Source organism: Scyliorhinus canicula, chromosome 8 (genome assembly GCF_902713615.1).
Source record: "Scyliorhinus canicula chromosome 8, sScyCan1.1, whole genome shotgun sequence".
NCBI classification, from domain to species: domain Eukaryota; kingdom Metazoa; phylum Chordata; class Chondrichthyes; order Carcharhiniformes; family Scyliorhinidae; genus Scyliorhinus; species Scyliorhinus canicula.
Window position 1 is genome coordinate 116,880,199 of NC_052153.1, and position 27,049 is coordinate 116,907,247.

Below are 27,049 nucleotides of genomic sequence, written 5' to 3' on the forward strand. Positions count from 1 at the left end.
TTGGCGGGTTCTTTGGGTACAAGCTGAATGTAGGGAAAAGTGAGGTATTCCCGGTGAATGAGCTGGCACAGCGGGCTAATTTAGGGGGGATGCCATTTGCGGTAGCGAGAGATAGGTTTAGGTATTTGGGGATTCAGGTAGCGAGGGAATGGATGGATCTCCATAAGTGGAACTTAACGAAGCTGGTGGAGGAGGCCAGGGAGGATCTTAAGAGGTGGGTTACACTGCACTTAACGTTGGCAGGGAGGATCCAAGTGGTGAAAATGAATATTCTGCCGAGGTTCTTGTTTATCTTTCAGGCTCTCCCGATCTTTATACCAAAGGCCTTTTTTTAGGAAAGTGGACACAATCATCTCTGACTTTGTATGGGCGGGAAAGGTGCCGAGAGTGGGGAGGACCCTGCTACAGAGGCAGTGGGAGGGGTTGGCGTTGCCGAACTTGCTTCATTATTATTGGGCGGCGAATGTGGACAAGGTGCGGCGGTTGTGGGAAGAAGAAGGGGTAGAGTGGGTTAGGATGGAGGAGAAATCTTGTAAGGGGTCTAGTTTGAGGGCTATGGTGACGGCAGCATTGCCAATGGCTCCAAGTAGGTATTCAGGGAGCCCAGTGGTGCAGTCCCTGCCAAAATCCCCTCAGCCTCGGACATGTCCAGAACTTGTGGCATGGTTTGCTGGTCCTCCCACACATTTTGCACACCTGTCTTCCACCCCAAAGAATCTGCTCATCCGGGCCACTGTCATGTGAGCCCGGTGAACGACCTTAAATTGTATCAGGCTGAGCCTGGCACATCCTGCAGACACATTGACTCTGCTCAATGCGTCCGCCCATAGACCATCCTCTATCTCTCCTCCCAGCTCCTCCTCCCACTTGCGCTTCAGCTCCTCGGTCTGCGTCTCCTCTGACCCCATAAGTTCCTTGTAAATGTCCGAGACGCTCCCTTCTCCTACCCACCCTCTGGAAACTACCCTGTCCTGAATCCCCTTCAGTGGTAGGAGCGGGAAGGTTGACACCTGTTTACATAGTAAGTCCCGCACCTGCAGATACCTGAATTTGTTTCCCTCGCCAACCCAAACTTCTCCTCCAAGCTCCATACTCGGAAAACTCCCCTCCATAAGCATATCCCCCATCCTCTCGATCCTTGCTCTCCGCCATATCCGGACCCCTCATCCATACTTCCCAGGGCAAACCGGTGATTGTTACAGATTGGGGACCAGACCGATGCACCCTCTGCTCCCACATGTCTCCTCCATTGCATCCAGACTCTCAGGGCTGCCACCACCACGGAGCTGGTGGAGTACCGTGCTAGCGGGAACAGCAGAGGCGCAGTTACTAATGCCCCCAGACTGGTGCCCTTGCATGAAGCCGCCTCCATACGGTCTCATGCCGACCCCTCCCCCACCACCCACTTCCTGATCTCCTACATGCTTTTGACCTTCCAAATTGCATTACCTCACACTTGTCTGGATTAAACTCCACTTGCCATTTCTCCGCCCAAGACTCCAACCAGTTTATATCCTGCTGTATCCTCTGATAACCCTCTTCGCTATCCGCAATGCCACCAATTTCTATGTCGTCTGCGAATTTACTAATCAGACCAGCTATAGAACATAGAACATAGAACGATACAGCGCAGTACAGGCCCTTTGGCCCACGATGTTGCACCGACATGAGAAGTCAAAAACTAAAGGCCATCTAACCTACACTATGCCATTATCATCCATATGCTTATCCAATAAACTTTTAAATGCCCTCAATGTTGGCGAGTTCACTACGCAGGTAGGGCATTCCACGGCCTCACCACTCTTTGCGTACAAAACCTACCTCTGACCTCTGTCCTATATCTATTACCCCTCAATTTAAGGCTATGTCCCTTCGTGCTAACCACCTCCATCTGCGGGAGAAGGCTCTCACTGTCCACCCTATCTAACCCTCTGATCATTTTGTATGCCTCTATTAAGTCACCTCTTAACCTTTTTCTCTCTAACGAAAACAACCTCAAGTCCATCAGCCTTTCCTCATAAGATTTTCCCTCCATACCAGGCAACATCCTGCTAAATCTCCTCTGCACCCGTTCCAAAGCTTCCACGTCCTTCCTATAATGAGGCGACCAGAACTGTATGCAATACTCCAAATGCGGCCGTACCAGAGTTTTGTACAACTGCAACATGACCTCATGGCTCCGGAACTCAATCCCTCTACCAATAAAGGCCAACACACCATAGGCCTTCTTCACAACCCTATCAACCTGGGTGTCAACTTTCAGGGACCTATGTACATGGACACCGAGATCCCTCTGCTCATCCACACTACCAAGAATTTTACCATTAGCCAAATATTCCGCATTCCTGTTATTCTTTCCAAAGTGAATTACCTCACACTTCTCTACATTAAACTCCATTTGCCACCTCTCAGCCCAGCTCTGCAGCTTATCTATGTCCCTCTGTAACCTGCAACATCCTTCCACACTGTCTACAACTCCACCGACTTTAGTGTCGTCTGCAAATTTACTCACCCAACCTTCTGTGCCCTCCTCTAGGTCATTTATAAAAATGACAAACAGTAACGGCCCCAGAACAGATCCTTGTGGTACGCCACTCGTAACTGAACTCCATTCTGAACATTTTCCATCAACCACCACCCTCTGTCTTCTTTCAACTAGCCAATTTCTGATCCACATCTCTAAATCACCCTCAATCCCCAACCTCCGTATTTTCTGCAATAGCCGACCGTGGGGAACCTTATCAAACGCTTTACTGAAATCCATATACACCACATCAACTGCTCTACCCTCGTCTACCTGTTCAGTCACCTTCTCAAAGAACTCGATAAGGTTTGTGAGGCATGACCTACCCTTCACAAAACCATGCTGACTATTCCTAATTATATTATTCCTATCTAGATGATTATAAATTGTATCTCTTATAATCCTCTCCAAGACTTTACCCACAACAGACGTGAGGCTCACCGGCCTATAGTTACCGGGGTTATCTCTACTCCCCTTCTTGAACAAAGGGACCACATTTGCTATCCTCCAGTCCTCTGGCACTATTCCTGTAGCCAATGATGACATAAAAATCAAAGCCAAAGGCTCAGCAATCTCTTCCCTGGCTTCCCAGAGAATCCTAGTATAAATCCCATCAGGCCCCGGGGACTTATCTATTTTCACCTTGTCCAGAATTGCCAACACTTTTTCCCTATGCACCTCAATGCCATCTATTCTAATAGCCTGGGTCTCAGCATTCTCCTCCACAACATTATCTTTTTCCTGAGTGAATACTGACGAAAAGTATTCATTTAGTATCTCGCTTATCTCCTCAGCCTCCACACACAACTTCCCACCACTGTCCTTGACTGGCACTACTCTTACCCTAGTCATTCTTTTATTCCTGACATACCTATAGAAAGCTTTTGGGTTTTCCTTGATCCTACCTGCCAAAGACTTCTCATGTCCCCTCCTTGCTCGTCTTAGCTCTCTCTTTAGATCCTTCCTCGCTTCCTTGTAACTATCAAGCGCCCCAACTGAAACTTCACGCCTCATCTTCACATAGGCCTCCTTCTTCCTCTTAACAAGAGATTCCACTTCTTTGGTAAACCACGGTTCCCTCGCTCTACCCCTTCCTCCCTGCCTGACTGGTACGTACTTATCAAGAACACGCAATAGCTGTTCCTTGAACAAGCTCCACATATCCAGTGTGCCCAACCCTTGCAGCCTACTTCTCCAACCTACACATCCTAAGTCATTTCTAATGGCATCATAATTGCCCTTCCCCCAGCTATAACTCTTGCCCTGCGGGGCATACTTATCCCTTTCCATCACTAACGTAAAGGTCACCGAATTGTGGTCACTGTCTCCAAAGTGCTCACCTACCTCCAGATCTAACACCTGGCCTGGTTCATTACCCAAAACCAAATCCAATGTGGCCTCGCCTCTTGTTGGTCTGTCAACATATTGTGTCAGGAAACCCTCCTGCACACATTGTACAAAGAACGACCCATCTAATGTACTCGAACTATATTTTTTCCAGTCAATATTTGGAAAGTTAAAGTCTCCCATAACAACTACCCTGTTACTTTCGCTCTTTTCCAGAATCATCTTCGCCATCCTTTCCTCTACATTCCTAGAACTATTAGGTGGCCTACAGAAAACTCCCAACAGGGTGACCTCTCCTTTCCTGTTTCTAACCTCAGCCCATACTACCTCGGAAGAAGAGTCCCCATCTAGCATCCTTTCCGCCACCGTAATACTGTCCTTGACTAGCAGCGCCACACCTCCCCCTCTTTTGCCCCCTTCTCTGAGCTTACTAAAACACCTAAACCCCGGAACCTGCAACAACCATTCCTGTCCCTGCTCTATCCATGTCTCTGAAATGGCCACAACATCGAAGTCCCAGGTACCAACCCATGCTGCCAGTTCCCCTACCTATGTTTTGTTCCAAATCATTTATGTATACTGCGAACAACAAAGGTCCCAGAACTGATCACTGTCGAAAGCCGCTAATCACAGCCTTCCATTCAGGAAAGCACCCGTCTACTGCTACCCTCTTCTGTGCCCAAGCCAGCTCTATATACAACTTGCCACCTCTCCTCTGATCCCATGTGACTTCACCTTTTGTACCGGTCTACCATGAGGTACCTTGTCAATGGCTTTACTGAAGTCCATGTACTGCCTTTCCCTCATCTATCATCTTTGTCACTTGCTCGAAAAACTCGATCAAATTAGTGAAGCACAACTTCCCCTTCACAAAACCATCAGTAATAAGTTCATCTGATTCCAAATTTAAGTAAATCCTTTCTCTAAGAATCTTTTCCAATAATTTCCCTACCATTGACGTAAAGCTCACCGGCCTATAATTTTCAGGATTATCCCTGCTGCCCTTCTTAAACAGGGGAACAACATTGGCTACTCTCCAGGCCTCTGGAATTTCACCTGTAGCCATTGAGGATACAAAGATTACTGTCATGACCCCAGCAATTTCCTCCCTTGCCTCCCTCAGTATTCTGGTGTAGATCTCATCAGGCCCTGGGAACTTATCTACTTTAATGCTTTTTAAGATGCCCAACGCCTCTTTATTAATATCAACATGTACGTGTAACAGGAGGTTGCCGTGCCCAATTTTAACCTGACGTCATGAGACTTCATGGACCCCCAGGACAACTCCCTCCTGACTGTATACCACTGTGCCACCACCTCTGCTGGTTCTGTCCTGGCAGTGAGACAGGACATACCCAGGATTGATGATAGTGCTGTCTGGGATATTGTCTGTAAGTTACGATTCTGTGAGTTTGACTATGTCAGGCTGTTGCTTAACTAGTCTGTGAGACAGCTCTCCCAAATTTGGCACAAGCCCCAGATGTTAGTAAGGAGGCCTTTGCTGGGTCGACAAGGCTGGATTTGCTATTGTCGTTTCCAGTTCCTGGTTTGATGCCGGGTGGTCCGTCCGGTTTGGTGTTTTCGTAACAGCTGAAGACAATTAAGTGGCTTGCTAGGCCATTTCAGAGGGCATTTATTTTGTCTTTTTTATTTTAAATTTTTTTTCTAATTAAGGGGCAATTTAGCATGGCCAATCTACTACCTTGCACACCTTTGGGTTGTGGGGGTGAGACCCATGCAGACACAGGGAGAATGCAAACTCCACATGGGCAGTGACCCGGGGCCAAGATTGAACCCGGGTCTTCGGTGCCGTGAGGCAGAAGGGCTAACCCACCGCGCCACCGTGCTGACCAGATTTCAGAGGGCATATAAGAGTCAACCACAGTGCTGTAGGTCTGGGTTCATATGTAGGCCAGACCAGATAAGGTTTGCAGATTTCCTTCCCTAAAGGACATTAGTGATTTTTACGACAATCGACAATGGTTTCATGGTCATCATTAGATTTCTAATTCCAGATACTTTATTGAGTTTAAATTCCATCACCTGACCTGGTGGGATCCAAACCTGGGTCCCCAGATAATCATATGGGTCTCTGGGTTACTAGTCCAGTGACAATACCAGTATGCCACTGCTTCCCCTTTTACTTTAAATAACAAGCCAAAACTGCACACAACCTGAGATATGGTCTCACCAAGGCTCTGTACAGCTGCAGTAAAACGTTGCCACTTTTATGTTTCAGTGCTCTTTCAATAAGTATCGACATTCCATTTACCTTCCAAATCACTTGCTGTACCTACATACTAACGTTGTGATTCATGTACCAGAACTTCTGCAAAGGAGAATGCAACCTCAGTCCAACATCATGGCATTCCTGTCTAGTATGGCTTTCTTTACCTTTTGAAAAAACAGCTCCTAGCTGGTAATTGATATATGAAACTTTAACTGGGGTCCAGCTGACATGATGACTCTGATGTGCATTAGGCAAATAAAACTACCCATTTTCCTTCTGGTACTGTCCTAATAGTAGCAAGAACAGATGATAAGAATTGGTGCCATCGGTTTCCACTTCTCCATCTCCAGCTGCCAGACCAGAGTTGATTCTAATGACAGCAGTGCTGTTATGCAGTGCTATCTTTAAGAGTGGATATTTGTACTTCCTCACATTGTGAACTGTCATTTCCTGACCTGTGATATCCTCATCTGCTGGGTAATTTTATGGGATCAACATCCTTGCACCTCAGCCTCACAATTCTTCCATCTGTGGTTAGGGGAAATCAAGAATTTCAGGCTTTGATATGGAGTCAACTCTATAGAGTATTTTGAAGCATCTATTTTTTTTTTGGTGGTGTGGTGCAAATTGCTGCATAATGTGACTGGTGTTACTGAGCTCTGAGAAGAGTTAGTGTTGATGTAGTATGTTTTTTTCTTTTCACTTCTTGCAAAATCTTGCCTCTTGAGTCCAAAAGTACTGAAGGGAAAGTACTGAAGGCTTCTGGAAACAAATGACCAGATTTTGAATGTGCATTGAAAGTGGCAAATGCTGAATGTTCAATTTTATTGGAATCCAGTTGTAAGTCGAATGCTAAATATGGTCTTAGCAAGCCACGTTCTTTTAAAAGATAGAAATGTTCAATTTTATTGGAATCCAGTTGTAAGTCGAATGCTAAATATGGTCTTAGCAAGCCACGTTCTTTTAAAAGATAGAAAAACAAACAAATTTAATTTGGAATTCTGTACATATGAATATTTATGCTCAACCGTACTTTGCAGTTTGAAACTCCAGTTAAAATTAACCAATTAGTGGAGCTGCCAGTGGCGGCTATGTGGGAGTAAGTCGCACATTTGGTAGCTCCCGCTCTGGCCTGACTTTTGGACCTTTGCCCCCGACATTTTTGCGGTTTTGAGCGCTGGCTTTGAAGGCAAAGTCAATTTGGCACTGGATCCACATATTGGTGTATGGAACGAAGAACCCCAAGGGATTGAAAAGGGAGAAATAAGAAGATAAGCAAGGGCTAGGTGGAGGTTGCGGCTGAAGATAATATGGCTGATGTGCGGACCCCTGCTGTGACGGCCCAACCATCAACGGAGGAGTTGATACAGGTCATCCAAGAGGGCTTTGCTGGGCAGAAACGGGACTGTCTTGATCCAATAAAGGAATCGATTGATCGGCTGGAGCGCAGGCTGGATGCCCAGGATTGGACGATTCAGAAGCTGGTGAATGCGCTGGCGGACCAGGAAGAGCACCAAACAGTGGTTGAACTGGAGATGGGGATGCTAAAGGATCAGCTAAAAAAGGCTGCTGGATAAAGTAGAGGACCTGGAGAATAGAGCTCACCAGCAGAACTTGAGAATTGTCGGTCACCCTGAGGGGGCTGATGCTGGCGCATTTATGGCGAGTATGTTTCTGGGGGAGGGGGCTTTTCCCCGACCGTTGGAGGTGGACAGGGCGTACAGAGCGCTGGCGAAGAAGTTAAGGCGATCCTGCTTAAGAAGAAGGTGACATTTGGGTTGCTGTACCCGGCGCGTCTTTGGGTTACACACGAGGACCAGCACCATTATTTTGAGTCGTCCGAAGACGCGATGGACTTTGCCAAGAAGAAAGGGCTGGTGCTGAACTGAGAACTTTCTGTTTTAAGTTTTAACTTTTTTGAGTGATGTTTATATGTTTCGATTGTTGTTTCTCTTCTGTATTTGAGTTGGGGGATGGGGAAGTAAAAGTTATTCGGTTTCTGCGGGTTTTCGGTGTTTTGGTGGGGGTGGCTGGTGGGGCTTTTTACTTTGTATTGCTTTGATTTGCACTATTGGGGGGGGGTGGGGGGTTTCTGTGTGTTTTTCTTTTTAGGTTGTCTCTTGTGTTAATTGGGCGATTGTTTGGGGTCAGTTTGATGAGGGAAGTGGTTTCGATGGGGGGGGGAGGAGGGGAGTGAGGGAACAATGGGTGGGAGACTTCTTGGCACTGGAGGCGAGTGCCACCAGGCTAGCTGGGTGAGCTTGTCTACGGCAGCAAAGTGGGGGGTGTGCATATGATTAATCTATGGCAGGGGTTAGGTTACAAAGTGGTGTTGCTGGGGGGGGGGGGGGGGGGGGGGGGAGTTACTCTGCTGACGAGGGAGGGACTTGGGTTTCGGGACAGAGAGAAGGTCGAGGGTGGGGGCTGCCAGGAGGCGGGCCGATGGATGTGCGGTGCATGGGCTGGAAGCGGGCCCAGGAAAGGGAATGGCTGATCGGCGGAGGGGGGGACACATTGCTCCCCCAACTAAGCTGATCACCTGGAATGTCAGAGGGTTGAATGGGCCAGCCAAGAGGGCATGTGTGTTCGCGCATCTGAGGGCTCTGAAGGCGGACGCGGTAATGCTACAGGAGACACACCTGAAGGTGGCGGATCAAGTGAGGCTAAGGAAGGGTTGGGTCAGTCAGGTCTTTCATTCGCGGCTGGACACCAAAACCCGAAGGGTTGCGATTTTGATCAACAAGCGGGCGCAATTTCAGGTGGGCAGTATAGTCCCGGGGAGGGGGGGGGGGCATTATATCATGGTCAGCGGTAAGCTGGAGGTGAGGAAGGTAGTCTTGGTTAATGTGTTCGTGCCAAATTGAGACCATGTGGAATTTATAAAGAGGCTGCTGGGGAAGATATCAGACCTGGACAAGCTGGTTATGGGAGGGGATTTCAATACAGTCATCGTCCCCAGCCTGGACCGGTCGTGTTCGAAACGGGGAGGGTGCCAGCAATGGCAAAGGAACTGATAGGGTTCATGGAGCAGATGGGGGGGGGGTACGACCCATGACGGTTTAGGCAGCCGACGGGGAGGGAGTTTTCCTTTTATTTGCATGTGCATAAGGTTTACTCCCGGATTGATTTTTTCATTCTGACATGGGATTTACTGGCGGGGGTGGTGGACACGGGGTACTCGGCCATCACTATTTCGGATCATGCCCCACACTGGGTGGAACTGCAGGTTAATGAGGAGAGCTTCCAGCGCCCGCAGTGGAGGTTGGACGTGGGCTTGTTGGCGGATGAGGCGGTGTGCGAGATACTGAGGAAGTGCATGCAGAACGACCTGCAGGGTTAATGACACGGGGGAAGTCACAGCAGCGGTGGTCTGGGAGGTGCTGAAGGCAGTGGTGAGAGGGGAGCTGATTTCGATCCGGGCTTGTAGGGACAGGATGGATAGGGCAGAAACGGACCGACTGGTTAAGGAGATCTTACAGATAGACAGGAGGTATGCGTTGACCCCGGGGGTGGAGCTCTTAAAGGAACGTCAGAGGTTGCAGGTTGAGTTTGGGGTGCTGTCCACAGGTAAGGCAGTGGAGCAGCTTTGGAAGGCAAGGGATGTGTTTTACGAACATGGGGAGAAGAATGCTGGCACAGCAGCTCAGGAAGAGGGAGCCGGCCAGGGGGATAGAGAGGGTGGTTGATGGGGATGGGAACTTGGTAGTGGACTCGGCGGGGCTAAACAGAACGTTCAGGGACTTTTACAGTAGACTCTATCGCTCGGAACCCCCCACGGGGCCGGAGGGGATGAGACGCTTTTTGGGCGGACTGAATTTCCCAAGGGTGGGTAGGGAGCTGGTAGATTGTCTGGGGCCCCAATTAGGGCCGAAGAAATAGTTGAGGGCTCGAAGGCAATGCAGTTGGGTAAAGCCCCGGGGCCTGACGGGTACCCGGTGGAGTTCTGTAAGAAGTTCTCGGGGATTTTAGGGCCGTTGCTGGTCAAGGTTTTCAATGAGGCAAGGGGTGCTGCCCCCGATAATGTCACAGACCACTATTTTGTGGATATTGAAGTGGAAAAAGAACCCGGAGCTATACGGGTCATATAGGCCGATCTAACTGCTTAATGTGGACACCAAGTTGCTGGCCAAAATTCTGGCCTCTAGGATTGAAGATTGTGTGCCGGATGTGATTATGGAGGATCAAACCGGGTTTGTCAAGGGCAGGCAGTTGGTGGCCAATATAGGAAAGGCAGCTCAATGTGATTATGATGCCCCGGAGAGTAGGGAGTTTGAGGTAGTTGTGGCAATGGATGCGGAAAAGGCGTTCGACCGGGTGAAGTGGGACTATCTATGGGAGGTGCTGGCACGATTTGGGTACGGTAGGGGCTTTATCGGCTGGGTCAGGCTGTTGTACCAGGCCCCGGAGGCTAGTGTAAGGACGAATAGGATGACCGTGGACTATTTTAGACTGTACTGGGGGACAAGACAGGGGTGCCCCCTCTCCCCACTGCTGTTTGCGTTAGCTATAGAGCTGCTGGCAATTGCTCTGAGAGCTTCAAGGGGCTGGCTCGGCGGGGGGTGGGGGGGGACAACATAGGATCCCACTGTACGCGGACGACCTGCTCTTCTACGTATCAGATCCAGGGGCAGAGATAGGTGAAATTATGGCGGTTTTTGGAGAATTTGGACGGTTTTCGGGGTATAAATTGAATATGACAAAGAGTGAGATGTTTGTAGTCCAGGCGAGGGGTCACGAGGGTCGGCTGAGGGAGCTGCCGTTTAGGTTAGATGGGGACAGTTTCAGTACGTAGGGGTACAAGTGACACGTGACTGGGCCGGTTACACAAGTTGAACTTGTCCCGGTTAGTTGAACAGATGAGGGGCGAATTTCGGAGATGGGATGTGTGCTCCTGCTGCCGTTGGCGGGGAGGGTGCAGACGGTTTAAATGATGGTCCTACCGAGATTTCTGTTCGTATTTCAGTGTCTCCCAATTTTAATCCCACGGTCCTTTTTTAAGAAGGTTAATAAAATCATCTTGGGCTTTGTGTGGGCGGGTAAGTCCCCGCGAGTGAAGAACGTGATACTCAAGTGGAATTGGGGGAAGGGTGGGCTTGCGCTACCGAATTTCAGTGATTATTACTGGGCGGCAAACATAGCCATGATAAGGAAATGGGTGGTGGGGCCGGGGTCGTTTTGGGAGCGGATGGAGGCATGTTCATGTAGGGACAACAGTCTGGAGGCGTTGATAACGGCACCTCTGCCATTCCCACCGACGAGGTACTCCACCAGCCCCATGGTGGTGGTGGCTTTGAGGATTTGGGGTCAGTGGAAGAGGTATGTTGGAGCAGTGGGAGCATTGGTCTGGTCCCCAAAATATGATAATCACCGGGTTGCCCTGGGGAGCTTGGATGGGGGGTTCTGAGTATGGTGAAGGGCGGGAATTGAGAGGATGGGGGACCTGTTCTTAGAGGGGAGTTTCTCCAGCTTGAGGGCGTTGGAGGAGAAGTTTGGGCTGGCAAGGGGGAACGGATTTAGATATTTACAGGTGCGGGACTTTCTGCGCAGGCAGGTATCATCCTTCCCACTCCTGCTACTAAGGGGCATCCAGGATAGGGTAGTGTCTAGGGGATGGATGGGAGAGGGGAGGGTCTCGGACTTCTACAAAGAACTCATGAGGGCGGAGGAGACGCAGACCGAGGAGCTGAAGCGTAAGCGGGAGGAGGAGCTTGGTGGTGAGATGGAGGATGACTCATGGGCGGAAGCGTTGAGCAGAGTCAACGTGACCGCAACATGCGCCAGGCTCAGCTTGATCAAATTCAAGGTGGTCCACCAGGCCCACATGACAGTGGCCCGGATGAGTAGATTCTTTGGGGTGGAGGACAGGTGTGTAAAATGTGCAGGAGGACCAGCGAACCATATTCACATGTTCTGGGCATGTCCAAAACTTAGGGGATATTGGCAGGGGTTTGTCGACGTCATGTCCAGAGTATTGAAAACAAGGGTGGCAATGTGTCCAGAGGTGGCGATTTACGGGGTGTTGGAAGATCCGGGTATCCAGGAGGAGAAAGAGGCAGACATTCTGGCCTTTGCTTCCCTGGTAGCCCGGAGATGGATACTGCTAGCTTGGAGGGACTCAAAGCCCCCGAAGTCGGAGGCCTGGCTGACTGACATGGCGAGCTTTCTCAGCCTAGAGAAGATTAAGTTCGCCTTGAGAGGATCACTGTTAGGGTTTGCCCGGAGGTGGAAACCATCCATCGACTTCTTCACGGAGAATTACTCATCAGCGGGGGGTGGGGGTTGGGGTAGTGTAGAATAGGAGGTCAATTAGGCGGGCCTTGGTGGGATGGGAGTCGGTGATTGCACTATGTTTTTTGTTCTTTGTACATTGTTTCTATACTGTTGCTGTTTGTAATGCCAAAAATACCTCATTAAAATTGCTTATTAAAAAAAAATTAACCAATTAATTCCTTTGGTGTCTGCTGCATTCATACAATTTAATTGACTCAAAATGAAGAGGAAAAAATCCTTTGTTTCAAATCATCCTTTGTTTTGCCTGAAGACATATTTCCTACTTTAGAAATGTAATAACTTGTCAATCTTTTCTCACCTAACAATTCAATACACAAACGTCCTCAAAAGTTAATAAATTTAATGATTTGAAAAAAATTGTTTGAAAGGTGCCTTTATGTTGTCTATTTCATTTTTCCAGATTGTTAGATGAACTTGGTGAAGGACTTACAGCTCAGGCTATTTCATCTGTTGATCCACAGCTTCTTACCTTTATGGCTCTGGAAGAACGATTGGCTCAAGCAATGGAGGTGATAACCTTTATTAATATGTCTATGATTAAACCCAGAAATTTGTAATTATCTACACTGGAATTTTCAAATAATGTAACCGATGTACTTTTATTTATATCCTTGGTGTTCTAGTAACAGTAAGCTTTAAATGTCCTCACTTTAAAACCCAGCAGGCAGGTTCAAGGTTTGTTATGTATCGGGGATTGTTTTTATCCATGCTAGTTTTGGCTGTTAAATGAATAACTTTATGATTGGTACCTTATTTAACCAGAAGTAAAATGGGCACTGCTGATAAATAGGGTAAGCACAATTATGCAAGTCTTATTTTTAAAAGCAGCAAAAAAATAAATGGCCGTATTGTTTGAGGGAGAAACACTAGTTTCCATAGAAGGCCTTTGACAAGGTGCCGCGTAGGAGATTGTTAAATAAGTTAAGAGCCCATGGTGTTAAGGGTAAGATCCTGGCATGCATAGAAGATTGGCTGACTGGCAGAAGGCAGAGAGTGATGATAAAGGGGTCTTTTTCAGGATGGCAGCTGGTGACTAGTGGTGTGCCTCAGGGGGTCTGGGCTGGGACCACAACTTTTCACAATATACATTAATGATCTTGAAGAAGGAACTGAAGACACTGTTGCTAAGTTTGCAGATGATACAAAGATCTGCAGAGGGACAGGTAGTATTGAGGAAGAAAGGAGGCTGCAGAAAGATTTGGACAGGCGAGGAGAGTGGGCAGTGAAGTGGCAGATGAAATACAATGTGGAAAAGTGTGAGGTTATGCACTTTGGAAAGAGGAATTTAGACAGAGACTATTTTCTAAATGGCTAATGCTTTGGAAATCAGAAGCACAAAGGGACTTGGAAGCCCTTGTTTACGATTCTCTTAAGATTAACGTGCAGGTTCAGTCAGCAGTTAGGAAGGAAAATGCAATGTTAGCATTCATATCAAGAGGGCTAGAATAAAAGACCAGGGATGTACTTCTGAGGTTGTATAGGGCTCTGGTCGGACCCCATTTGGAGTATTATGAGCAGTTTTGGGTCCCGTATCTGAGGAAAGATGTGCGGGCCTTGGAAAGGGTTCAGAGTAGGTTCACAAGAATGATCCCTGGAATGAAGAGCTTGTATGAGGAATGGCTGAGGACTCTGGGTCTGTACCCGTTGGAGTTTAGAAGGATGAAACTTAAGGATACTGCGAGGCCTGGATAGAATGGACGTGGAGAGGATGTTTCCACTTGTAGGAAAAGTTAGAAGCAGTGGACACAATCTCAGACTAAAGGAAATATCCTTTAAAACAGAGATGAAGAGGAATTTCTTCAGCCAGAGGGTGGTGAATCTGTGGAACTCTTTGCCGCAGAAGGCTGTGTAGGCCAAATCACTGAGTGTCTTTAAGACAGAGATAGATAGGTTCTTGACTAATAAGGGGGTCAGGAGTTATGGGGAGAAGGCAGGAGAATGGGGATGAGAAAAATATCAGCCATGATTTTTAAAATTTTTTATAATTTTTATTAAGATTTTCACCAAAATATAAACAACAAAACAATATTAACAGAATAACCATTGTAAAAACCCAAGAGCAACACCCACCCCTCTACAAAAACAACTACTAACTTGAAAAAAAAAAGCAAACAACAGAAAGGAAAGAGATAACACCCGCCACATCCCACAAACCCATGTACACACTTCTCCCTCCCCCCCAAACTCAATCCCAAACCCAAACCCAATTGCTGCTGCTGCCGGCCTAATTCCCTACCGTTCCGCCAGGAAGTCCAGGAAAGGTTGCCACCGCCTAAAGAACCCCTGTACTGATCCCATCAGGGCAAATTTCACCGTCTACAATTTGATAAACCCCGCCATATCATTGATCCAGGCCTCCACGCTTGGGGGCCTCGCATCCTTCCACTGAAGAAGAATCTTCTGCCGGGCTACTAGGGACGCAAAGGCCAGGACACCGGCCTCTTTCACCTCCTGCACTCCCGGCTCCACTGCAACCCCAAAAATTGCGAGTCCTCAGCCTGGCTTGACCCTGGATCCCACCACCCTCGACACCGTCCTTGCTACCCCCTTCCAAAACTCCCCCAGCGCTGGGCATGCCCAAAACATATGGGCGTGGTTCGCTGGGCTCCCCGAGCACCTAGCACACCTGTCTTCGCCCCCGAAAAACCTACTCATCCTCGTCCCAGTCATGTGGGCCCTATGCAGCACCTTGAACTGTATGAGGCTAAGCCTCGCACAGGAAGAGGAGGACTTCACTCTCTCCAGGGCATCTGCCCACGTCCCCTCCTCAATCTCCTCACCCAGCTCCTCTTCCCATTTACCCTTCAGTTCCTCCACCGAGGCCTCGTCTACCTCCTGCATTACCCGGTATATGTCCAAAATCCTCCCTCCTCCAACCCACACCCCCGAGAGCACCCTGTCCCGTACCCCACATGGGGGAAACAAGGGGAACCCCTCCACCTGCCGCCTGGCAAACGCCCTAACCTGCATGTACCAGAACATGTTCCCCCGGGGGGAGCCCAAACTTCCCCTGTAACTCCCCCAAGCTCGCAAACCTCCCCTCCGCAAACAGGTCCCCTAACCTCCTAACCCCTGCCCTGTGCCAGCCCAGAAATCCGCCATCATTGCTCCCTGGAACAAACCGATGGTTCCCCCGTATCGGGGCCTCCATCGAGCCCCCCACTTCTCCCCTATGCCGTCTCCATTGCCCCCAAGTTTTGAGGGTAGCCGCCACCACCGGGCTCGTGGTATACCTCGTTGGAGGGAGCGGCAACGGCGCCGTTACCAGCGCCTCTAGGCTCGTGCCCACACAGGACGCCATCTCCATCCTCTTCCATGCTGCCCCTTCCCCGTCCATTACCCACTTACGCACCATCGCTGCGTTGGCAGCCCAATAGTACCCACAGAGGTTGGGCAGCGCCAGCCCCCCCCCTATCCCTGCCCCGTTCCAAGAACACCCTCGGAGTCCCATGCGCCCACACAAATTCCGTAATACTCCTGTTGACCCTCCTAAAAAAGGCCTTCGGGATAAGGATGGGGAGGCACTGGAACAGGGACAAAACCTCGGGAGCACCGGCATCTTAACGGACTGCACCCTCCCCGCCAGTGACAGCGGTAACATATTCCACCTTTTGAGCTCCTCCTCCATCTGCTCCACCAACCTTGTGAGGTTGAGCTTGTGCAGGCCCCCCCAGCTCCCAGCCACCTGGACTCCTAGGTACCTGAAGCTCTTCCCTGCCTGCTTCAGTGGGAGCCTACCAATCCCCTCCTCCTGATCCCCCGGGTGCACCACGAACAACTCGCTCTTGCCCAGGTTCAGCTTATACCCAGAGAAGCCCCCAAATTCGCTGAGAATCCTCATCACCTCCGGCATCCCCCCCACCGGGTCCGCCACATACAGCAACAGGTCGTCCGCATAAAGCGACACTCGATGCTCCTCCCCACCCCGCACCAGGCCCCTCCAGTTCCCTGACTCCCTCAACGCCATGGCCAGGGGCTCAATTGCCAACGCAAAGAGCAAGGGGGACAGGGAACACCCCTGTCTCGTCCCCCGGTACAGCCGAAAGTACTCCGACCACCTCCTATTCGTGGCTACACTCGCCATCGGGGCCTCATGGAGCAACCTCACCCAACGGACAAACCCCTCCCCAAACCCAAACCTTTCCAACATCTCCCACAGATACCCCCACTTAACCTATCAAAGGCCTCCTCCGCATCTAATGCCACCACTATCTCCGTCTCCCCTTCCACAGCCGGCATCATAATCACGTTGAGGAGCCTTCGTATGTTAGTATTCAACTGCCTTCCCTTCACAAACCCCGTCTGTCCTCGTGAATGACCCCCGGCACACAATCCTCTATTCTTGTGGCTAAAATCTTTGCCAGCAGCTTGGCGTCTACATTTAGCAGTGAGATTGGCCTATATGACCCACACTGCAGAGGGTCCTTGTCCCGCTTCAGGATCAAGGAAATCAGCGCCCGTGACATAGTTGGGGGCCCCCCCTCCCTTGCCTCGTTAAAGGTCCGGACCAACAGGGGGCCCAACAGGTCCGCATACCTTTTATAATATTCGGCCGGAAACCCATCCGGCCCCGGCGCCTTCCCCGACTGCATGCTCCCTATCCCTTTAACCAGCTCCTCCAGCTCAATCGGCGCCCCCAGTCCCTCCACCTGCCCCTCCTCCACCCTCGGGAATCGCAGCTTGTCCAAGAAGCACCCCATTCCAACCCCCCCCCTCCACCGGAGGTTCAGACCGATACAATTCCCCATAAAAGTCCCTAAAGACCTCATTAACATCTACCCCCCTCCGCATCACCTTCCCAACTCTATCCGTCACTCCCCCAATCTCCCTGGCCACGTCTCGCTTTCGGAGCTGGTGTGCCAGCATCCTGCTCGCCTTCTCCCCATATTCATACACCGCTCCCTGTGCTTTCCTCCATTGAGCTTCCGCCTTTCTGGTAGTCAATAGATCGAACCTGGCCTGAAGGCTACGCCTCTCCCCCAGCAATCCCTCCTCTGGAGCCTCCGCATAACTCCTATCCACCCTCACCATCTCCCCTATCAATCTCTCCCTCTCCCTCTGCTCCCCCTCTCCCTATGGGTTCGGATGGAAATCAACTCCCCTCTAATCACCGCCTTCAATGCCTCCCAGACCGTCCCCACTTGGACCTCCCCGTTATCGTTGGCCTCAAGGTACCTCTCAATACACCCCTGAACCCTCCCGGCCACCTCCTCGTCTGCCAGCAGCCCCACCTCCAAGCGCCAGAGTGGACGCTGGTCCCTCTCCTCCCCCAGTCCGAGGTCCACCCAGTGCGGGGCATGATCCGAAATGGCAATGGCAGAGTATTCAACATCCTCCACCCTCGAAACCAGCCCCCTGCTCAGGACAAAAAAATCAATCCTCGAATAGGCCTTATGCACGTGGGAGAAAAACAAGTACTCCCTAGCCCTTGGCCTCGCAAACCTCCAGGGATCCACCCCTCCCATCTGATCCATAAACCCCCTCAACACCTTAGCCGCCGCTGGCCTCCTACAAGTCCGGGACTTGGATCGATCCAATGGGGGATCCAGCACTATGTTGAAGTCCCCCCCCTTGATCACCTCCAGGTCCGGAATGCGGCCCAACATGCGCCGCATAAACCCCACATCGTCCCAATTTGGGGCGTAAACATTCACCAACACCACCTGCTCCCCTGCAGCTTACCTCTCACCATCACATACCTCCCGCCACTGTCAGCCACCACCCTCAACGCCTCAAACGACACCCTCTTTCCCACCAGGATCGCCGCCACCCCCCCCCCCCCCCCCGATTCTTCTCATCCAGCCCTGAATGAAATACTTGGCCCGCCCATCCCTTCCTGAGCCAAACCTGGTCCGCCACTTTCAGGTGTGTCTCTTGGAGCATGGCCACATCCGCCTTCAGCCCCTTCAAGTGCGCAAACACCCAGGCCCGTTTGACCGGCCCGTTCAGCCCCCTCACATTCCAGGTTATCAGCCGGATCAGAGGGCTCCCTGCCCCGATCCCCTACCGATTAGCCATAACCCATCCCCTGCCCGCCACTGGCCAGCGTCTCCCGCTCGGCCTGTTCCCCACGGCGGCAACTCCTCTTTCTCCCCCCCCCAAGCACCCCCTGCATACTCCAGCTCCTTCCTGGCCATTTCAGCAGCAACCCGGTACCCCCCCCCCCCCCCCCCCCCCAAGGCTAGGACCCTCCTAGCCACGCCCCTCCCTCCATAGCACTCCCGTGAGCCAGCTAACTTCTGCTGACCCCGGCAACTCCCGCCATACCTCCGACTCCTCCCCACGGGGGAATACTCCTCCTCCTTCGTGCCCATCAGCAGGCCCTCCCCCCCCAGCTCTTGGGCGGGAAAATAACAGCCAGCAAAGGCCCGCGCTTCTCAGCCCCAACCCCGCCCCCATCATCCCACAGCACGGGAAACCAGAGTAAAGTCCGCGCTTTCGCCCTGCCCAACCCCGCTTCCTCTAGGGCAACTCCCATTGCCAGTCCCCACCACCAGCTCCCTGCACTCCCAGTTTATCTCCCTGCCTGAACCCGTCCACCAGACCCATACAAAAAGACATAACGACATCGCCCCACCCACCCTAAAGCCAACACACATCTTGCATTAAACAGAGAACCCCCCCTCCAGAGCAAAAATTAAACACAATTACATTATCATACAAAAACCCCCATCTTTAACCCTCAGTTTGAGTCCAGTTTCTCGGCCTGCACAAAGGCCCACGCCTCCTCCGGGGACTCAAAATAATGGTGACGGTCCTTGTAGGTGACCCACAAACGCGCCGGCTGCAACATGCCAAACTTCACACTCCGTCTGTGGAGCACCGCATTCGTCCGGTTGAACCCGGCCCTCCGCTTAGCCATCTCCGCACTCCAGTCCTGGAAGATCCGCACCTCCGTGTTCTCCCACTTGCTGCTCCGCTCCTTCTTGGCCCACCGGAGCACGCACTCTTGATCAACGAACCGGTGAAACCGCAACAACACCGCCCGCGGTGGCTCATTCGGCTTGGGCCTCCTAGCCAGAATTCTGTGGGCCCCCTCCAACTCCAGGGGCCCCTAGAAGGACCCAGCTACCATCAACGAGTTCAGCATAACGACCATATAGGCCACCAGGTCCAGCCCCTCCGTGAGGCCCAGGATCCGCCTCGACCGGTTGTCCAGCTCCTCGAACCGCTCCTGCCATTTTTTATGGAGTGCCTCGTCATCTCCACCTTCCCCACGACGGCCACGGCCTCATCCTCCCTTTCGGAGGCCTGCTGCTGCAGCTCCCGGATCGCGGCCCCCTGGGCTGTCTGAGTCTCCATCAGTTCTCTGGTGGTAGCCTTCAGCGACTCCAGAGGCTCCACCTTAAGCTCCTGGAAGCAGCGCAGCAGAGTCTCCTGCTGCTCCTGCGCCCACTGCCCCAGCTCCTCGAGGGCTCCGCCGGCCGCCATTTTGTTTCCCTTCCCCCGCTTTTCCAGGGGCGCTTCCACTGCTTTACTGCTCACCCCACTCCTGGTCAGGACCATAGGATCCTAGGGATCTACTCCAGACCCCTTCCCACGTCTGGAATCGTCGAAGCTCCGTTGGGGGCCCTGAAAAGAGCCCCAAAGTCCGTTTTTAGCGGGAGCTGCCGAACGTGCGGCTTAGCTCCGCATAACCGCAACCGGAAGTCAAATATCAGCCTTGATTGAATGGCGGAGCAGATGCGATGGGCTGAGTGGCCTAATTCTGCTCCTATGTCTTATGGTAATTGCACCTTATTTTTATTGAGCCGTGAGATCTCTTACAATTGTATGAACAGGCAGATCTTAGCTTAATGTCTCATTTGAAAGAGAGCATCTTCATCAATGTGATACTGCCTCATTACTATACTGAAGTGGTAAGTCAAATTATATACTTAAAGACGGGTGTAGGGCTTCTGAGTTAAAGCCAAGAGTCCTGCCAACCACACCAAACTAAAAATGTGCACGTATCTAGTTTACGCTCTATTTGATCTTGGTGGGTTTGGTGTGGATGGAGCATTTGGAAATAGAGAAGATGTTCCATTTTCTGTTAGTAATATCAATTACCTTGATGAACCTAAAAACTTCTGTCAATGAATATGTAACTGTAATGTGCCACCGAGTCTCCAAGAGCCATCAAGATTAAACTCCTTATAATTCTGCCCTTTGTGAGGCTGCTGACTGGGTGTGCTGCCTCCCATCTGTTATTGTGATGGGAAGGGAATGCTTACATCCAAAAACTCAGGTCTTTAAATTTCCTAGAATCCCTACAGTGCAGAAGGAGGCCATTCGGCCATCGTGTTTGCACCGATATGTTGTGCCTGTAAAATCTCAGACACTTCAACCAGTTTTGTTTTACCCAGGTGCCCTTATTTGCGAGATGAACAAAGGGCAAAACCAGTTGATGTTCTAAAATAATTTTATTCACAATTTTCTCAATCACACAAAATATGACTCAGACTCACAGCTGAGCTCTAGGTAGTACCTGCCATAGTGAAGGAGGCTGGTCAGGCTACAATCACTTGATATGAATATCTTCTCTGGGCTGCTAAATCCAAGGTCCTTTCTTTTTGCAATGGTTGTGCCTGGGGAGGCTCGCAGGTTACTGGCTGAAGGTCTGTTCCAATTTTCTTTCTTTTATACCGGTCTCATAGCATTGAGTCATAGGTATATGTCCACAACTGGCCTGAGTTCTATTCTCCTAACTCATTGATGTGAAAAAAACAAGATACTTCTGTTTATCTAGGGTGATTCAATCAAGATCCATTGTCCTCTGAAACACTCTCATCTGACCAGCTATTAGCCCATATGCTTCTTTTGTCTGTCCTTCGTCCTGCTGCAAAATTGATCATCTGTCTGGAAATTCGTTACAGATTTTTAAAACAATATATTTTTATTCTCCTTTTTCACAATTTTTCTCCCGAATTTACACCCAACAACAATCAATAACCAACAACAAATATCTCAAACCCCATAACAGTGACAACGATCCCATCCTCCCACCATTCCCAGACATCAGCCCGCATGTTAACATAAACAAATGACAAAGAAAAAAAGGAATCGGGGATTACCCATAGCCATCTTTAACATACATAGCCCCCCTCCCCCCCAACTAATGTTTGATGTTATCCAGTTCTTGAAAGTGCATAATAAATAGTGCCCATGACTTGTAGAACCCCTCCGAGCTTCCCTTCAGTTCGAACTTAACCTTCTCAAGGGTCAAGTATTCCAACAGGTCCCCTCGCCACACTAGGGCACAGGGTGGAGAGGCCGCTCTCCATCCCAGCAGAATCCGCATTCGGATGATCAACTACGTGAAGGCTATGATATCTCCCTCCGCACCCGTTTCCAACCCTGGATGGTCCGACACCCCGAATATGGCCTCCTGGGGACCTGGGTCCAGCTTCACATGCACCACCTTGGAAATTACCCTAAACACCTACTTCCAGTACTTCCCAAGCTTTGGACAGGACCAAAACATACGAATGTGATTAGCGCCCCCCCCCTCCCCCACAACGCTCACACACATCTTCCACCCCATCAAAGAATTGGCTCATCCTTGCCCTCGTGAGGTGTGCTCTGTATACCACCTTCAGCTCTATCAGCCCCAACCTCGCACACGAGGTGGAGGCATTTACTCTCCGGAGCACCTCACACCAGACCCCCTCCTCTATAACCTCTCCCAACTCTTCCTCCCACTTCGCTTTGATCCCCTCCAGTGGTGCCTTATCCTTTTCCAACATAGCTCCATATACCGCTGACACTGTCCCCTTCTTCAGTCCCCTTGACGCCAGCACCTCTTCCAACAACGTGGAGGCCAGTTCCTCCGGGAAGCTCTGTATCTCCTTCCTGGCAAAGTCCCGAACCTGCATATACCTAAACACTTCTCCCTTCTCCAGCCCATACTTCGCTTCCAGCTCCCTCAATCCTGCAAATCGACCCTGAAGAAACAAATCTTTTAGAGTCTTAATCCCCTTCTCTTCTCATTTCCAAAAGCTTCCGTCCCACCTCCCTGGCTCAAATCTGTGGTTCTCCCGGATCGGCATTTCCCTCGACCCTGCCCCCAACCCGAAGTGTTGGCGAAACTACCTCCAGATTTTCAATGAAGCTATTACTACCGGACTCCCTGAGTATTTCCCCGGAGCTATCGGGAGTGGGGCCGTTGCTAGTGCCTTCAGCCCCGACCCCCTGCACAAACTCTCGTCCATTCTGACCCACTGGGAATCAACCCCTCGGACCCAGCTCCGCACCTTCTCCACATTCGCCGCCCAGTAGTAGTACATCAGGTTCGGGAGACCCAAACCCCCTGCCTGCCTTCCCCTCTGTAGCAGCACCTTCCTCACTCTGGCCACCTTCCCTCCCCATATAAATGAGGTAATCCTTCCCTCAATCTCCCTGAAAAAAGACTTTGGCAGGAAAATCGGAAGGCATTGAAAAATAAACAGAAATCGCGGCAACACATTCATTTTAACCGCCAGCACCCGACCCGCCAGTGACAGAGGGAGACCACCCCACCTCGCCAGGTCGGCTCTCACTCTCCCCACCAAACTAGTGATGTTGTACCTGCGAAGCCTTCCCCACTCCGGGGCAACCTGCACCCCCAAATACCTAAAGTGGGTCCCTGCCCTACGGAATGGCAGCCCCCTCCACCCATCCCCGGTTGAGACACCACAAAATACTCACTCTTGTCCAAGTTCAGCTTGTACCCCGAGAAAGACCCAAATACCTGCAGCAACTCCAATATTCCTCCTATCGATGCACTCGGCTCCGACACATACAGCAGCAAGTCATCGGCATACAAGGGCACCCTATGCTCTATCCCCCCCTCACTATTCCTTTCCATGCTCCCGAACTTCTTAATGCGATGGCCAACGGCTCAATCGCAAGCGCAAACAGCAGGGGGGACATAGGACATCCCTGCCTCATCCCACGGTGGAGAGAAAAGTATCTCGAACTGATATTGTTCGTGCAGACACTCGCCCTTCGGCTTCTTGTATAATAACTTTACCCAGTTCACAAATCCCAAACTGCTCCAGCACTGCCATCAGGTACCCCCATTCCACCCGATCAAACGCCTTCTCGGCATCCAGTGCCACTACCACCTCTGTCTCCTTCCCTTCCGTCGGTGCCATAACGACGTTCAAAACCCTCCTAATATTCGAAAACAGCTGCATCCCTTTCACGAACCCCGTCTGATCCTCACCTATCATCTTCGGGAGGCACCCCTCCAGCCTACCCGTCAGTACCTTCACCAATACCTTTGCGTCCACATTAAGAAGTGATATGGGCCTATACTACCCACACTCTGTTGGATCCTTATCCTTTTTAAGCAACAGTGAAATCGATGCCTGCCCCAAGGTTTGCAGCAGCACTCCCTTCCATATCGCTTCTTCAAACATCCCTACCATCAGGGGTGCCAACTTATCCTTAAATTTTTTATAATATTCCACCAGAAACCCATCCGGTCCTGCCACCTTCCCCGACTGCATCCTCCCAATCGCGTCTTTTATCTCCTGCTCCAGTATTGCTCCTTCTAATGTAGCCCTGTCTCCCTCCCCTAGCCTCGGGTACTCCAACCCATCTAGAAATTCGAGCATCTCATGGTCTCCCCCGGGTGGCTCTGACCTGTACAACCTCTCGTAGAATTCCTCAAAACCTTGTTAATCAGCTCCGGAGCCACCACCAACATCCCGGCCCTATCCCTTACCTGAAGAATTTCCCTTGCTGCTGCCTCCCTCTGGAGCTGACCTGCTAATATACTTGCCCCGCCTTGTCTCCATGTTCGTAAACTGCACCCCTCGCTCGTCTCAGTTAGCGTACTGCCTTCCTGGTGGCTAGTCGGTCGAAGCTCGCCTGTAGTTCCTTCCTCTTTCCCAGCATCGCTGGGTCCCCATCCTCCGTATAACTCCTATCTACCTCCAACATCTCATCTATTAGCCTCTGCCGCTCCAACCTCTCCTCTTTGTCCACCCTGGCCTTAAACAAAATTACCTCACCCCTCACTACCGCCTTTAGAGCCTCCCAGACGACTGCCATTGACACCTCACCCGTACAGTTGAATCTTACATACTCCTTAATTACCTTTTCAATTTTTTCACAGAATACTTGGTTCCCCAAAAGCCCCACATCCAGTTTCCACCCCGGCGTCTGCACTACCACCTCTCCACCATATCCACCCAATGTGGCGCGTGATCTGACACAGCAATTGCAGAGTATTCCGACCCCTTGGACTCCAGCCAGCAAAGCCTTTCCCACCACAAAAAAAGTCGATCCACGAATATATCCTATGGACTGCTGAGAAAAATGAGTACTCCCGTTCCCCTGGGTGCAGGAACCTCCCAAGGGTCCACCCCTCCCATTCCACCATCAGCCCAGCTAGCGCCTTTGCCCCCCCTGATGGGACCAGTGAGCGTGGCCGTGATCTGTCCAACCTTGGCTCCTGCACCAGGTCCCAGTACCCCCCCCCCCCCCCCCCCCCCACAATCAGCTTGTGTGTGTCCAAGTCAGGAATAGCTCCAAACACCTTCCTCGCAAATCCCGCATCGTCCCAGTTGGGACCGTATACACTTACCAGCGCCACTAATCTCCCGTCCAGCGCCCCTGCCACAATCACATATCTACCCCCCTGATCTGCCATTACCGTCTGTCTCCATCTGGAAGCGTACCCTTTTGCTGACCAGCACCGCTACCCCTCGAGCCCTTCCATCAAATCCAGAGTGAAACACTTGGCTAACCCAACCCTTTTTAAGTCTCACCTGGTCCTTCACCCTCAAGTGAGTCTCCTGCAGCATTGCCACATCGGTTTTCAGACTTTTAAGGTGCGCAAGCACCCTTGACCTCTTGACCGGACCTCCTAGCCCTCTCATGTTCCACGTGACTATCCTTACTGGGAGCACCAAATTTATTTTCAAAAGCAGATAATTTGCGATTAACTCTTAAAACACCTTACAACAATTGGTCAAAGTTTCAAATAAGATAGGTGATTGACTCCTCTTGAGAGAAATTAGTTTCATGTCGTTTTCATCTATGCTTACATGGATCCTAGAGCTGGAGTTGCATCTTGAATACGGCACGGTGGCACAGTGGTTCACACTGCTGCCTCACAGCATCAGGGACCCAGGTTTTATTCCAACCATGGGTGACTAACTCTTAAGAAGTTTGCACATTCTCTCCGTGTCTGCGTGGGTTTCCTCTGGGTGCTCCGGTTTCCTTCCACAGTCCAAATATGTGCACCTTAGGTGGACTGGCCATACTAAATTGCCCCTGGGTATCCAAAGGTTTGGTGGGGTTAAGGGGATGGGGTGGGAAAGCGGGTCTCGTTAGGGTGCTTTTGCAGAGGGTCAGTGCAGACTCGATGGGCCGAATGGTCTCCTTCTGCACTGGAGGGATTCTATGAATGCAAACCAAGATTTAACCAAGTACCTTTTAAATTTCATTTTAGTCCCTTGGGATCAAGGATGAATTGCTTCCACTCCGGTTCAGTGGGTTCTGAGATGGCTAAGTTCAGTGATGACCAGTATGCTCCTCCACATGCAGGGCAGGTAGTGCTTGAAAGGTGGGACAGATGAGGTGTTTACAGGTTTTTGAACTGTCTTCAATGCTTTGACTTTGCCTATGCATGCTCCCAACAGAAGTGTCTTCATGTGTTTGATGCCTCCCAAGTAAAGCTACATTTTGATTGGTCTTCAGAGATGCTTTGAGGGTATTTCTTAGGTGCTTCTATTGTCCTCCTGGGAGTCTCCTGCCACGGCCAAGTTCTGAGTAGAAAAGTATCTTCAGGAGTCTGGTGTCAGGCTTATAAAAGATATTCTGCTCAGCGGAGCTGGGTTTATGTGATGAGCACCTCAATGCTGGCTTTGAAGAGGATGGTGCTATTGAACTGCCTACTTGCCACTATTTGGAGGATGTTGTTGAAAGCAGCACTAATTGTACTTTTATGATGGATTGGGGAACGTTATTTAAAGAGATGATGGAGGATAGATAGGCAATGGCAAACATTCAAAGAACACGTTGGTGCACTACAACAATTGTTCATTCGTTTTTAAAAAATCAATTTAGAGCACCCAATTAGTTTTTTCCCAATTAAGGGGCAATTTAGCGTGGCCAATTCACCTACACTGCACATCTTTGGGTTGTGGGGGTGAGACCCTCGCAGACATGGGGAGAATGTGAAAACTCCACACGGACAGAGGGCCGGGATTGAACCCGGGTCCTCAGTGCTGTCGGCAGCAGTGCTAACCACTGCACCACCGTGCCGCCTTCAATTGTTCATTCCTGTCTGGTACAAAAATAAAACTGGAAAGTTGGCCAAACCATGGCTTACAAGGGAAATTAGAGACAGTATTAGATCCAAGGAAGAGGCATACAAATTGACCAGAAAAAAACAGAAGACCGAGAATTGGAAGCAGTTTTGAATTCAGCAAAGGACAAAGGATTGATTAAGAAAGGGAAAATAGAATACGAGAGTAAGCTTCTGTGGAACATAAAAACTGACTGTAAAAGCTTTTATAGTTATGTGCAGACAAAAAGATTAGTGAAGACAAATGTAGGTCCCTTACAGTCAGAAACAGGGGAATTTATTACAGGAAACAAAAAAATGGCTGACCAGCTAAATACATACTTTGGTTCTGTCTTCACAAAGGATGGTACAAATGACGTACCAGATATGTTAGGGA

At 50.4% G+C, this 27,049-nt stretch overlaps 1 protein-coding gene across 11 annotated transcripts in view; it reads left to right on the forward strand.

The window, feature by feature from the left end:
* Positions 1 to 27,049, forward strand: part of pja2 (praja ring finger ubiquitin ligase 2) — a 104,195-nt gene that overhangs the window by 60,757 nt on the left and 16,389 nt on the right. For all 11 annotated transcript variants that reach the window (XR_005461624.1, XM_038805133.1, XM_038805128.1 and 8 more), the window contains one exon: positions 12,793 to 12,901. Coding sequence is in view for 10 of the 11 variants with exons in the window: in XM_038805133.1 (XP_038661061.1) it covers positions 12,793 to 12,901 (109 nt within the window). In the remaining variant the exon portion in view is untranslated. The remainder of the gene's footprint in view (positions 1 to 12,792; positions 12,902 to 27,049) is intronic.